At 43.0% G+C, this 14,095-nt stretch overlaps 1 protein-coding gene across 1 annotated transcript in view; it reads left to right on the forward strand.

The window, feature by feature from the left end:
* Positions 1–13,773, forward strand: part of LOC122796868 (receptor-type tyrosine-protein phosphatase N2-like) — an 87,610-nt gene extending 73,837 nt beyond the window's left edge. Inside the window, exon 2 of the mRNA XM_044065614.1 lies at positions 12,996–13,773. Coding sequence (XP_043921549.1) covers positions 12,996–13,641 — 646 coding nt within the window. The 3' untranslated portion in view covers positions 13,642–13,773. The remainder of the gene's footprint in view (positions 1–12,995) is intronic.
* Positions 13,774–14,095: the final 322 nt, after the last annotated feature.

The raw sequence follows: 14,095 nt of genomic DNA on the forward strand, positions 1-14,095 counted from the left end.
GGATTAGGGCAGGGATTAGAGCATTCATTTTTCTCCCTATTTTTATTTTTATTTTTTTCTCTCTCTCAACTCACCATCAGCTGCCCTCAATGTTTGTCCTCATCTGCTGGTTCTGCTAAGACCTGCCTGTTCTCCTCCAGACTTCCTCCATCCATATTTCGGATGAATGAGGAGAATGACACATCCTGAGACATCGCACTGTTGCCTTGGAAGTGTTTCCCCCTAAGGCCTAATCTCTCTCTCTCCATCCATGCATACATTGTCCAAGTGGTTTCCATGCAATGCACACTGCTATGTATCATCCAAGCCTCTTTGTGGAACTAAACCAATGCCATATCTTCTTGCAGATAACACCTCTGTGCATTTCTTCTCTCCAACAGGGATCAACAGCGGTGTTGCACCCAAATGCATGTGCCTCCCCTGTCCCTCTCCCCAGGGATGAATGAGATGATGGAAGCTGCTTCAGTCCAACCCCCCCCCACCTGGCTCATTCAGCACTAGAGCCTGTAAATGAACCCTGGTTGCCTGAGCTATAGTCTGGGTTTATCCCTATGTGCCACTGAGCTGTTACTTTATCTTTTAGCCTATAACCCCATGCAGATACCTATATCTGTATCTGTAAAGCTCTCTCTCTCTCTCTATATATATATATATATATACACACACGCACATTAATATATATATATATATATATATATATATATATATATATATATATTTATACACACACACACACACACACAAACATATATATAAATATATATATATATATATATTTATAAAACTATATATATATATATATATATATATATATATATATTTGGTGTTGTGTCTTTCGGCTTTTCCCGGTTAGGGGTCGCCACAGCTGAACTCCGATCCGCTAATGATTGGCAGTAGATTTTTATGTGCCGAGTTGCTGGCCCTGATGCACAACCTTCAATGAAGGTACGCCCATTCACGCATGTCTCCACATAGAAGATGCTCTAGCTGAGAATCGAGCAGGACAACGTCTTACTGTGAGGTGACATATATATATATATATATATATATATATATATATATTTATTTATTATTTATTTTACATTTGTTTAATGGGATAGTCCGACTGGATTCATGTCCATTTTCAGTGGAGGCCTGGGAAGAAAAGCTCCACATAGACAAACTTACATAGATTACACAGAAGTTAGCAAACAGTTCTAAAAACAAAGTGATTATATACAATAGGTTAGTAGTGTTCCCTAGTAGGGACTCACAATTCTCATGCACAGACAATTAAAAGTAAGAGACATCAGATTGGAAGGAGAGCTTGGTGATGTAGTTACAAGTTATAATAATTGCAGAATATGCTTTTAGTTTATAACTTAATCAGGGTTGGTACATGGGCATAGCCAATTCACTTTGAGATACTGTTTGAGGTTTTTTTGAAGAGACTTTTGGAGGATTGTAAGGTTATATAGTTTGGCAATGATTTACAGGTTTTGCCAATGAAGTTGGAAAACAGGGATTCACCAGCAGAGTTATTAGCTTTGTGGGTTTGGACCAGTAGTTTATCAGCTGACCGTAGGGATCTTAGGTTGCTATATGGCTTAATAATATTTTTAAGTGAGGGGGAATCCTCAGGATGGTACAAAATTTTGTGCGCTATTAAGAGTTGATTGAATTGAATTAAGCTGGGCAGTTCTAGCCACTCTAGTTGTTTAAGGTTCTGGCAGTGATGGGTTCTATAGGTGGAGCCAGTGGTGAATCTGGCAATATGATTGTAGCTATGGGACAGCTTACCTAGTTCGGATTTGTTAAGGTTTGAGAGTACAGGCGAGGCATATAAAAGAGTAGAGAGTAGGTGTGATTGGGCGATTGCAGTCCTAGCCAGTGGGGTTAAAAATGTCTTGTTTTTATACAGTGACCCAAGCTTCTTATTGATGGTCTGTATGGTTTTGTTGACCTGTAGGTCAAATTTGAGATTATTGTCTATGATAACCCCTAGCAGTTTGGTGTGATTATCTGGGGAAATAGTGGTACCATTATTAGATGTGACAGAGAATGAAAGTGTGGTGGATCTACTAGTGGGAGAGAAGAGTAGAAGTTTAGTTTTATTGGGGTTCAAAAGTAGGCGTTGGTTGGTGAGCCAGTTCTTGATAGTGTTAAATGTATTTTGGGTTAAGATTTGCAAGTCGGATGGAGAGATGGCTGAACAGATGAGAGTGGAATCATCTGCGTATTGAATGCAGGTGGCTTTAGGGATAGCAATGTGGAGGTTGTTGATAAAAATAGAGAAGAGTAGTGGACCTAGTATGGACCCTTGAGGGACACCAAGTGTGAGAGGTAACTGGCTGGAGAGTTTGCCCTGCCATAGTACCGCCTGCTGTCTACCAGTCAGGTAGGACTGGAACCACTGGATAGCAGGCTTGTTGAGAGAAATAGATTTTAGTGAAAGAATGAGAAGTTCATGGTTGACCATGTCAAAGGCTTTTGATAGGTCAAGAAAGAGGGCAGAGGTTAGCCTATTGTCATTCCTGTTTTGGTTTATGGCAGTAGTAAAGGAAAAGAGGGCTGAGGTGGTGCTGTGTTATGGCCTGAAACCATGCTGGGAGTTGGATAGTAAGTTATTCTGTGAAAGGTATTGCATAAGTTGCTTGTGTACACATTTCTCCATTATTTTGGCTAGTGGGGAAAGAATGGCAATGGGTCTATAGTTGGATATGTCTGAGGAGGTACCACCTTTATGGAGTGGGATGATGTGAGATATTTTCCAGAGGGAGAGGATAGCATTTGCGGATAAGGTAATGTTGATGAGGCTAGATATGGGATATGCAATGGCATCTGCAGCTATTTGTAGGTACTCTGCAGGGAGGAGTTCGGCAGTGAGGGTGGTAGGTTTTAGTTTTTTTAGAAGTGTTTTGATAAGACTAGTGGATATTGGTTGGAAGCTAAATTTCGGGTGATTATTAGGTAGATTAGGCATGTGGTTTAAGTTAGAGGGGGTTAGTTGATTTGATAGGGATTGGATTGTTTCAGTGAAAATGTTATTAAAGGCGCTAGCTATGGTCTCTGGGGAACTATGGGTGTAGTTAGCCAGGGTTGGGTGGTGGAGTGACTTGGACAAAGTAGTTGATTTAAGCCTGCCCAGAACTTTTGAGGGTTGTTGTGGTGTTTTTGTAGGAGATTTTGGTAGAAGCTTTTTTTATCCAGTAAAATAGATTTTTTTGTATCATTCCTGAGTTGACAATATTTTAGATGGTCAAGTGGGGCTTTGGTTGTTCTCCAGCTGGCCCAGGCTCTGTTTCTATTTTTGATTTTAGATTTGGTATAATTTGTGAGCCATGGTGCTATATTTGATCTAGTTTTTATTGTACATGTTGGAGAATGGGAATCAAGGAAACTTAGGAATTTAGTGTTAAAGTGATCTATGGCCTCCTCTAATGTTAGATTTTTTTAGTTTTAACCAATCAACTGCTTTTAATTCATTTTGGAATATAGCAGCATCAAAGTTTTTTCTGTTTCTAAATGTTTTATATTTGGGCTGGTGAGGGTTTCCTGCCTTATGTTTTATGATATAGGTTAGATAATGGTTGCTATATACAAACTCACATATAGGTTCATAGGAGGGTACTAGGCTATTGGCACTAGGGCCTATATAAGCCTAGCCAAATGGTACCCTGGCTTTTGCCACCCAAGAAAATGATTTTCCTGTGCCCCTGTCGAGCAGAGCCACAGAAGTGATCCCCGGAGAGAATTTCCTATCTCCCATCCAATCATCAAGATTTTTCTTGAAGAGTGCTAATGAGGAGCTTTGTTTGATATAGATAGGTAGTTTGTTCCAGAATATGGGAAGTCTTTGGGACAGGAATCTATCCCTCAAGCATGTTCTGTTTATTGTGGTGACAAGGTTTAGGTTTCTAGAGCGTGTAGCTCGGAGGGATTGGGATTTCTTTAAGTGGAGCATGTCCAACAGATCTGGGTTTGACATAGCTTTGTATGTTAGGCAGAGATAGCCTCTGAGTAGGGGATATGTGACAGAGTAAAGCTGGAGTTTTTTGAGACGGTCTGCGTAGGGCATCTGTTTGAGGCTGGTAATCCTCTTTGTGAGGTATTTCTGCAGCCTGTCCAGTTGTTGTAGATGTCTTGTGAGGTACATACCAAAAGGGGAGTTGTACTCTATAATGGGTCTAATGTGTGATGAGTAGAGGGGAACAATGACCTCTTTTTTCCTGGATGAGAAACCTTTTGTGATAAGGTGTGCCATGTAGAAGGATTTCCTGACTACTGTGGTGATGTGATTATCAAAGGAGAGACTACTGTCCACCTGTGTCCCAAGGTCTCTTATCACACTTTTGGTGTTAAGTAGACTACTGCCTATATGGTAGTTCATGGGTACATAGTTTTTACCAAAAGGGATGACAATGCACTTTTTGGCATTGAGCTTGAGGCCATGGCTTTGGCACCAGGCATCTGTCTCAGTGAGGCCCATTTCTACGATGTCCGCACCGTTAGGAGTTTTGATTATGGCTCCTAGTTTGCAATCATCTGCGATCTTTGTTAGCCAAAGACCTTCTGTGTTAGCCTGTACTTCAGAGAATTAGATACCAAACAGAAAAGGACCCAGGACTGAACCCTGTCGTACTCCACTTGTTGCTGGTCTGAAGTTGGATTTAGAGTCTGCTACTTTCACAGTGTGGGTTCTGTCAGTGAGCCAGTTGGCAACCCATCTTGTGACATAGGGATTTATACCTAGTTTAGTGAGTTTATCTATAATTCCAGAGTGGGGGATGGTGTTGAAAGCCTTGGCGAGATCTAGATAGGCTGTGTGAACCACCTTACCCTTATCTACTGCTTTGGTGACCACTTCAAAGATGTCTATCTGGTTTAGGAGACATGATCTGCCTTTTACAAACCTGAACTGGGTAGGGTCCAGAGTTTGGAGATTACCAATGTCATTGTTTATAAGTTCCATGATGATACATTCCATAGCCTTGCAGACCAGGCTCATCAGGCTAATGGGGTGGTAGTTCCCAGGGTCTGTGGTGGCTCCCCCTTTGTGGAGTGGGATAACCATTGCTGTGCACCATTCAGTGGACACAAAGTCTGATGTGAGGCTATGATTGAACATGGTACTTAGGTGGGGTGCCAGTTCATTCTGTAGTTCGTGTAGAACGCAGCCTGGGATGTTGTCAGGTCCCATGGATGATGTGTTCTTGGCTTTGGAGGGTGTTGTTTTTACCTGTGCAGCTGTGATTACAGGAACTTTGCATTCTTCCGGTATAGAGATGGGGCCGTTAGGGGTGAGAGAGTGGTAAAGTTAGCACCGAACCTATCTGCCAGGATGTTGGCTATATCAGTTTGTTCTGCATATTTAGTGCCATTGTGCTGTAACTCAGAGCAGATCTGAGTGTTGCCATTGAGATTCTTGACATAGCTATAGAATGCTTTGTGGTTGTCTTTAGAATCAGTGGAAATTTTGTTTTCGTAATTAGCTTTGGAGGATTTTATAAGGGATCTCAGCTTCTTACTGAGGCTGACCACAGAGTTCCTCCAATCATGGGATTTTACTCTTTTTTGCAACAATTTCTTTCTTCTGTTGTAGAGTTTGTTTATGGCAGATGACCACCAGATTGGCTTCCTTTTTTGGAGGATAGCATCTTGGTTCTGTTAGGGATTGCATGATCCATGCACTCATGTAAGTGCTTATAAAGTGCATTTGTATAGGATTCAGCAGTCGTACCTCTATTGTCCGTCAGCATGGGTGTCATGAAGTTTGCCACTTCTGTCTTAAGAAGCATGAAGTTGGCTTTGGAGAATTTTTTTACGGTGGTTTCCCTAATGGGGGTGGGATGTAGATGTCTAGGGTGATTAGCTTGTGGTCAGATCTGACCAACGAGGAATTGACCTCTGGTGTGGAACACCAGTTGCCCATGTTGGTAATGATCACATCTAGGATATTGCTGCCCCTGGTGGGGTGTGGATAAGTTGATCCAAGGCATTGGAATTTATGAATTCCAGAAAACATTGAGCACAAGAGTTGGTACATGAGTAGTTTTCCCAGTTAGTGGTGGGGTAGTTGAAATCTCCCATTATTAGGGTGTTAGGTTGTACCCTAATATTTTCCAGTGTATCAAGAAATGAGAAGTGGGAATCCTGGGGCATGGTGGGGGATCTGTAGCAAGCTACAATTTGGATTGCGATCTTGCCCAGAGTTAGTTGCACTTTGATAATCTCGGATGCATTATGCTGAGCAACTAGCCTGGAGGTGTGGATATTCTTAATGAATATGGACACGCCTCCACCTTTAGTGTTTCGGTCCAAGTTAGGTGGCCGAAAGGTGTGGTATGAATTGTAGCCTGGTAATGCAGGGGTGCTCTCTGGAGCCTTGAACCAGTCTCTGTCACTGCACAGATGTTGATGTTCTCCATTTTAAGGAGTGCCTCGAGTGAGTGCATTTTGAAGTTTAGACTTCTAGCATTAAGCAGCATTACCCTTAGATTTTGCTTGTTTGTACCTGTTATGGTAGTGAATTTGTCATTTGAACCTTGCCTAAAAAAGGCACTATAGGGGTGGCAAGAGCCTTAGCCAGTATACAGAATCCCAAGAGCGACAGGTGCAGGCCATCTCTGGCAAAGCATCATGGTTTGTCGATTGTGTCACCCAGGCAGACAGATACTGGATCCCCTTAGAATGACACTAGAAGGTTAGCCAGTTGTTGAAGTCAATCATTTTGTCCTTGTACTGTGGTATCATTCTGGGTGATGGCAGGATGGTACTCAGGGCTAGGGTCATACCTGCCTGGGCTACAAGATCGGACAGCTCCTCCATGTCTCTTTTCCTGTAGTCCAAGGAGGTACATCTCAGGTCATTCACACCAACATGGACAATGACAGAGTCATATTTGTACTTGCTGTGGAGTGACCTGAGTGCGTGCATTATGTGGCAGATCCTGGCACCTGACAGGCAGCTGACAGTAACTTTCTCCTCGTTTAGCCAGGTGAGTGGAACATCAGTGTGCCTGACTATAGAGTCACCTATGACTAGAGTGTTGGGGATGTTGTTATGCCTTATGGGCTGTGGTTTAGTGGCACACTGAATTTGTGGGCTATGTGTCATTTGAGTTGTGATGGGGGGGTGGAGGTTGCTTGAAATTTTGCTTTGGAGGTCCCTGTTGCTTGGGTAGATTTTTATTGAGAGCCTCCATGAATGTAGGTGTGTGTTTTGTGTTTCTATGTGTGTGTTTTGGTGGTGTAGGTTTTGAGGGACTATGTGATGAGTGTGGTGTGGTGCAAGTGTTTACCTTCTCCTCTTGACTGTCTAGTCCAGTCTTGGTTGAAGAGAGCTTTGCTTCCAATTTGGCTATATAAGTGCATCTCTCACAGGTTGTAGTGTTGGGTGGTAGGAGGAGACGGTTGTCTGTGTACATAAGACAATTGCTGCATTGCCCCAAGATGTCCAGATTCATCAGGTAGACAGGAGAAAACACAGGGAGCTGGCCCTTAGACATATCTGGATAGGTGCTTATTTAAGTACTAAAAACTGTTTTCCTCTAGACAATTGAGGAAAGTTGAGTGATGTAGTAATTTGTAGCTTATTTAGTGCTTAAAATGAGTTTTGAACAAGTGCTGAGCTCAAAGAAACAGATTTGAGTGCTGAAACTAGAAAACTGGCTAGTTCTCAGAAACAAAATTAAGCTAGAAGGCTTCCCTCCAAGACATAAAGACTTGGGGGCTCAGAAGCTTACAAACAGTCCTGGATACAGCAAATTTGTATCTGGACTAGATGACTTACAGGAAAGGCAGGAAACAAGCTTAGAAATTTTTTTTTATTGTTTTATTTTTTTGGGATCACCCATTACCAACAGTTCAAAAGATAGACGCTAGAAAACCAGATATAGTGGTCCAAGATAAGAAGACTAAAGTAGCATTGCTCATTGAAATTGCCACACTCAGTGACTACAGTGTCTTGCATACAGCGAGACACAAAGTCATAAAATATCAAGATTTGCAGACAAAAACGAGAGCAATGTGGAAGAAAGATATCCAGATAGTTCCAATAGTAGTAGGAGCAACAGGTCTTATAAAAAAGAGTCTACAATCATATTTAGATATGCTACCAGTCCATGTAACTCTGTACCAATTGCAGAAAGAGACATTATTTATTTATTTTCAGTTTGTTAACCGAGAAAGTCCATTGGGCCAAAATGAGACTGTTTTCAATGGATGCCCGGGGAGGAAAGCTCCATATACAATTATTAAAAGCTAATATCAACAAAGTTAAGTAAAATACAATTTTCAAAACTACTAAAAACACAGTAATATAGAAAACAGAATAATAACATTTGAGCAAGGTGTTGTAACAATGCATTGAATGAAATTAAAACATAAGTATTTTGGAGTACACAAGTATAATTTGGAGTGCAGGCACTTGTGCACTCAGAGTTTCATGAGGTGAGAGGTAGGAAGAATTAGAGCAAGAGAGTAAAACAGTTAAAGTTGAATAGGCTGAGTTATGAGAAAGGAAAAAAAGGGAGAGGGAGTGAAAATAAAATGAAGGGAGTCACTAGGTTGAATTTTGAGAAAAGAGAAAAAAGGATGGGGAGCAGAAATGATATAAAGGGAGTCAGGCTGGGTGAGAACATGAGCATTCCCAGTAAGAAGAGAGATGGGACTGGGACATGGTCTTGAAGGTGGAGTGGTTTTGGGTGACTTGAATGTGGGGAGGGGTGAATTCCATAGGTGAGCAAGGGAGAAAGACAGGAGAAATTGCCCAGGTGCATATAAGAGTTTGTACACTTCGAGGAGGTTTTGGTTACTGGACCTGAGTAGTCTGTCAGGATGATGCAAGGTGAGTATGGAGGAGAGGGAAGGGCAGTTAGAGGGTTTGAAAATGAGTTTGTGAGCAGTTAACAGTTGAATGTAAAAGAGATAGTGGAGGAGTTCCAGCCAGTTCAAGGAGTGGAGTGCATCACAGTGGTGAGAGGAGGATTTGGTCCCAGTAGCAAACTTAGAGATTTTATTGTAACAGGATGAGAGTTTTGATTTTATGGAGGATTGAAGGTTGGTGAGGAGAGGGGCTCCATACAAGAGAGGGGATGAGGTATGAAATAGACAGTATATTCTGTCCTTCATAGCAATTCAGGCAGTTCGTATCATAGTTGTACAGTTTGAGCATTTTTTATCTGTTGCTGCCATCTAGTGGCCTTTTATTTATAACAGTTAGATTAACTTGTTTTACAGCATTATAGCAAGCCTCAGGAAGTGATGTAACTCAGTCAGGAAGCAGCTTTCTTTCTAGCCCTCATGAAGTGTAGTCATAGGTTCATAGGTTCATAGGTTTATACTAGGCTATCTGCCCTAAGGCATTTATAAGCCTAGCCCAAATTTTTGTGGCTTACGCCACCCCTTATATGAAAAAATACTGGGCCCATTAGTTTGTTGTGCCTCTGTCCAGCAGTGACACAGAGATGATTCCGGGGGTAAACCTACGATCTCCCATCCACAGGTCTAGATTTCTCTTGAACACAGTCAGCGAGGTGCTCTGCCTCACATGGACCGGGATTTTATTCCACAGCATAGGGAGTCCCTGAGTGATAAATCTATCCCTCCAGCATGTCCTATTTATATCCGTGCTAAGGTTTAAGTCGCTTGCTCTAGTGGTTTTGGTGGATTTGGATTTTTTGAGGTGGAGCATGTCCATTAATTCCGGGTTGGACATGGCCTTGTATGTCAGGCACATGTCACCTCTGAGCAGACGGCATGCGACTGAATAGAGCTGGAGTTTCTTCAATCTGGCAGCATATGACAGATTTTGGAGTCCCTTTATCCTTTTGGTGAGGAACTTTTGGGGTCTCTCCAATTGCTGCAGATGTCGGGTGAGATACATCCCGAATGGGGCATTGTACTCGATCATTGGTCTGATAAGTGAGGAGTACAGGGGAACAATAACCTCACTAGATCTGGATGTGAATCCCTTCATGATCAGGTGGGCAATGTAGAAGGTCTTTCTAACCACTTTAGCAATGTGAGTGTCAAAAGAAAGGCCACTGTCAACCTGGGTCCCCAGGTCCCTGATAACCTCTTCTGTGCTTAGTGGATTGCCACCTATATGGTAGCTTGGGGTTACCTTGTTTTCCCGAAGGGTATGACTATACATTTTTTGGCATTTAACTTCAGGCCATGGCTCTGGCACCAGCTATCTATTTCCGTGAGTCCCTTCTGAAGGATATCCGTGTCTGATGCACTTTCCACTATGGCGCCCAGTTTGCAGTCGCCTGCAAACTTTGTCAGCCAAAGTCCCCCTATGTTGGCCTGTACTTCTGAGAAGTAGATGCCAAACAATAGAGGCCAAGGACCGAGCCCTGTGGGACACCACTTGTGACCGGCTTGGAGTCTGACACAGCGCCAGCAACTCTAACCCTGTGGGTTCTGTCCTTAAGCCAGTTTGCAACCCATCTTGTGACATATGGGTTTACATTTAAGCTGGTAAGTTTTTCTACAATACCCGAGTGGGGTATTGTGTCGAAAGCCTTTGCAAGGTCAAGGTAGGCTGTATGGACTGCCTTTCACTCATCAATGGCCTTGGTGACTGTTTCGAAGAAGTCGACCAAGATCAAAAGGCATGATCTTCCCTTGACAAAGCCATACTGGGTCGGGTCCAATGTCTGCAAGTCCCCTATATCTTTGTTTATGAGCTCCATTATGATCCTCTCCATAGCTTTGCAGACTAGACTTGTTAAGCTTATGGGGCGGTAATTACCAGGGTCCGTAGAGGCGCCGCCTTTGTGGAGTGGGACAACAGTTACCGTACGCCACTCCTTGGGCACGTATCCTGTGGTAAGGCTGAGATTAAACAGCTGCCTTATGTGCGGGTTTAATTCCTCATTTAGCTCATGTAGCACACAGCCGGGGACACCATCCGGTCCCATTGATGCTGTGTTTTTAGCTTTAGAGAGAGCAGCTTTCACCTGCGCATTTGAGATGTCCGGGAGGCTACACTCGGCTGGGATAGTTATCTCTCCTTTAGGGGAGAGGGGTGAAGTTTGCACTGAACCTGTCTGCCAGTATGTTGGCAATGTCTGTGGGTTCAGTGATTTTTGTATCATTTTGGACTAATTCTGAGCATATCTGGGAGTTTCCACCCAGGTTCCTAACATAGCTGAAAAAGGCCTTATGATTGTCCTTTGAATCCATGGCAATTTTTCTCTCAAAATTGGCCTTAGTTGATTTTATGAGTGCTCGTATTTTTACTAATAATGATCAGGGGTGACTTCCCTTTTATGGATTTTGTTCTATCATGTAATAGCTTTCTCCTCTTATTGTAAAGTTTGTTAATGGCTGGGGTCCACCAGACTGGACGTTTGCCCTTTGTGGAAAGAGTCTTGGTTTTATTTGGGATTGCCTGATCCATGCAGTCCTGGAGGTGTTCATAGAAGGCATTTGTAAGGGCTTCCGCAGCTTGGGTTGTGGTTTCCACTGGCTCAGGGGCCTTGAAGGATACCACACCAGTCTTGAGTAGTGTGAAGTTTGCTTTAGAGAAGTTCTTCACTATGGTCTTTTTTGTTTGGGGTGGGGGCGGGATGTGGATTTCCAGTGAGATTAGTTTATGATCAGATCTCACCAATGAGGGATATACTTCTGGTGTGGAGCATTTTGTCCCCATGTTTGTGACAATGAGATCTAGTATATTTTCTCCTCTCATGGGAACAGTGACTAGCTGTTCCATGGCATTTGAATTTATGAACTCCAGGAACCGTTGGGCTAGAAAGTTAGGGCTTGAGTAATGTTCCCAGTCTATATTCGGGTAGTTGAAGTCACCCAATATGATGGTGTTTGGAGATACATTTATACCCTCCAGTGTCTTCAGGAAGGCTGTGTGGGGTTCCTGAGTTTGAGAGGGTGGCCTGTAGCATGCTACAATTTGTAGAGCAGTTTTGCCTATGGTTAGTTGCACCTGGATGGTTTCCGAAGCTTCGTGTGTTGCCACCAACCTGGAGGTGTGGGTATCCTTTATGAATATGGATACACCCCCTCCTTTTGTGGTGTGGTCCGGGTTTTGGGGCCGGAACGCAGGATATGAGGTAAAACCTAATAGTGCCGGGGTGCTCTCAGGAGCCTTGAACCAGGTTTCAGTTACAGCACAGACATCGATGTTCTCCATACTGAGAAGGGCCTCGAGTGTGTGCATTTTGAGATTTAGACTTCTGGCATTGAGCAGCATTACCCTCAGTTTCTTCCCAGTTTTGTTTTCTAGGGTGGTAGGTTTAGAATTTGAGCCTTGCCTAAAAAAGGCAATATGGGGGTGGCAAGAGCCTTAGCCAATATCCGGAATCCCAGGGGTGACAGGTGCAAGCCGTCCCTTGCGAAGCAGCGTGGCTTGTCAAGCATGTCATCCCAGGCAGACAGACACTGGATCCCCTTTGAATGACACCAGACATTAAGCCAATTGTTAAAGCTGATCATCTTGTCTCTATATTGTGGCATCATTCTTGGTGAAGGAAGGATACTGCTCAGGGTTAGGGTCATACCTGCCTGGGCTTCATAATCAGAGAGCTCCTCTATGTCTCTTTTCATGTAGTCCAGGGAGGTGCGTCTCAGGTCGTTCACACCAGCATGGACAATGACTGTGTCATATTTGTACTTGCCGTGGAGTGACCCAAGTGCTTGTGTTATGTGGCGGATTCTAGCGCCCGATAGGCAGCTTACTGTGACCCTCTCCTTGTTCAGCCTGGTGAGTGGGACGTCAGTGTGTCTGACTATGGAGTCACCTATGACAAGTATGTTTGGTGTTGTATTTGGCCTTAAGGGCTGTGACTGCTTTGCACACTGCTTTTGTGGTTTATGTGTTGCTTGTGGGGTGTCTTGAGGTAGCAGTTGTTTGGGTGTCTGCTTTGGAGGCCTCTGCTGTTTATATTCTTTTCCCAGGCCCTGGCATTCACATCTCCTGTAAGTAATTTGTATGTTGTAATTCTTTGTATGGTGGTTTACACATTTACATCCTGCTTTTGCCTTGTCCAGGAATGATCACTACAGAATCATACTAAAGGCAGAAGCAAACCAGAATAATTCAGACTACGTAAATGCAAGCCCAATTATGGATCATGACCCAAGGAACCCTGCATACATTGCTGCACAAGGTCCACTGGCTGAAACTGCTGCTGATTTCTGGCAGATGGTCTGGGAGAACGGCTGTGTTGTTATTGTCATGCTGACACCCCTTACAGAAAATGGAGTCAAGCAGTGCCATCCCTACAGGCTGGAAGAAGGTTCAGACCGCTACCACATCTATGAGGTAAACTTAGTCTCTGAGCACATCTGGTGTGAGGATTTCCTTGTAAGGAGTTTCTACCTTAAAAATGTGCAGAGCAATGAGACACGCACAGTGACACAATTCCACTTCCTTAGCTGGCATGACAAGTCTGTCCCTCCCTCTCCTAGGTCACTGCTAGCCTTCTTCAGGAAAGTTAACAAGTGCTACAGGGGCCGTTCATGTCCAATAATTGTCCACTGCAGTGACGGTGCAGGAAGAAGTGGAACATGCAGTCTGATTGACATGGTTCTCAATAAGATGGCCAAAGGTGCTAAAGAGATTGATATTGCTGCTACCCTAGAGCACTTAAGGGACCAGAGGCCTGGCATGGTCCAGACAAAGGAGCATTTTTAATTTGCCTTGACAGCAGTTGCAGAAGAGGTGAATGCAATACTTAAAGCCCTCCCACACTAAGTGCAGTAATTATCAATAACTGCTCTGGGACCTTCCTTCATTTTTGTTTTATCCTTGCAGTTTTTGTGAATGTCATAGGAAAAATGTGAGCTGACTTTAGATGTGTATCATTTCTTTTAATCGTTTACAACTAGTGTCCTCCTAGACTTCACTAGCATGAGTACAGTTCAACTGTTAAAATTTGATTTTCAATGAATAAAACATTGAAGAACCTCATTTAGAAGTGTTTATTCTACTGATGGTCAAATAAGGACATATGACAGTATTTTAATTATCCAAGTGCTGATTTTGCATTTGTCAAATATAGATTTGTATTATTCTTCAGTTCGAGTTAATTGAGAGATTATGGTGATTGGATTGTATTAAATATGTTCTCAATAAAAAAAAAAAAAAA

The sequence above is a fragment of the Protopterus annectens genome, chromosome 3.part0 (genome assembly GCF_019279795.1).
Source record: "Protopterus annectens isolate FY-2018-M chromosome 3.part0, PAN1.0, whole genome shotgun sequence".
NCBI lineage: Eukaryota > Metazoa > Chordata > Ceratodontiformes > Protopteridae > Protopterus > Protopterus annectens.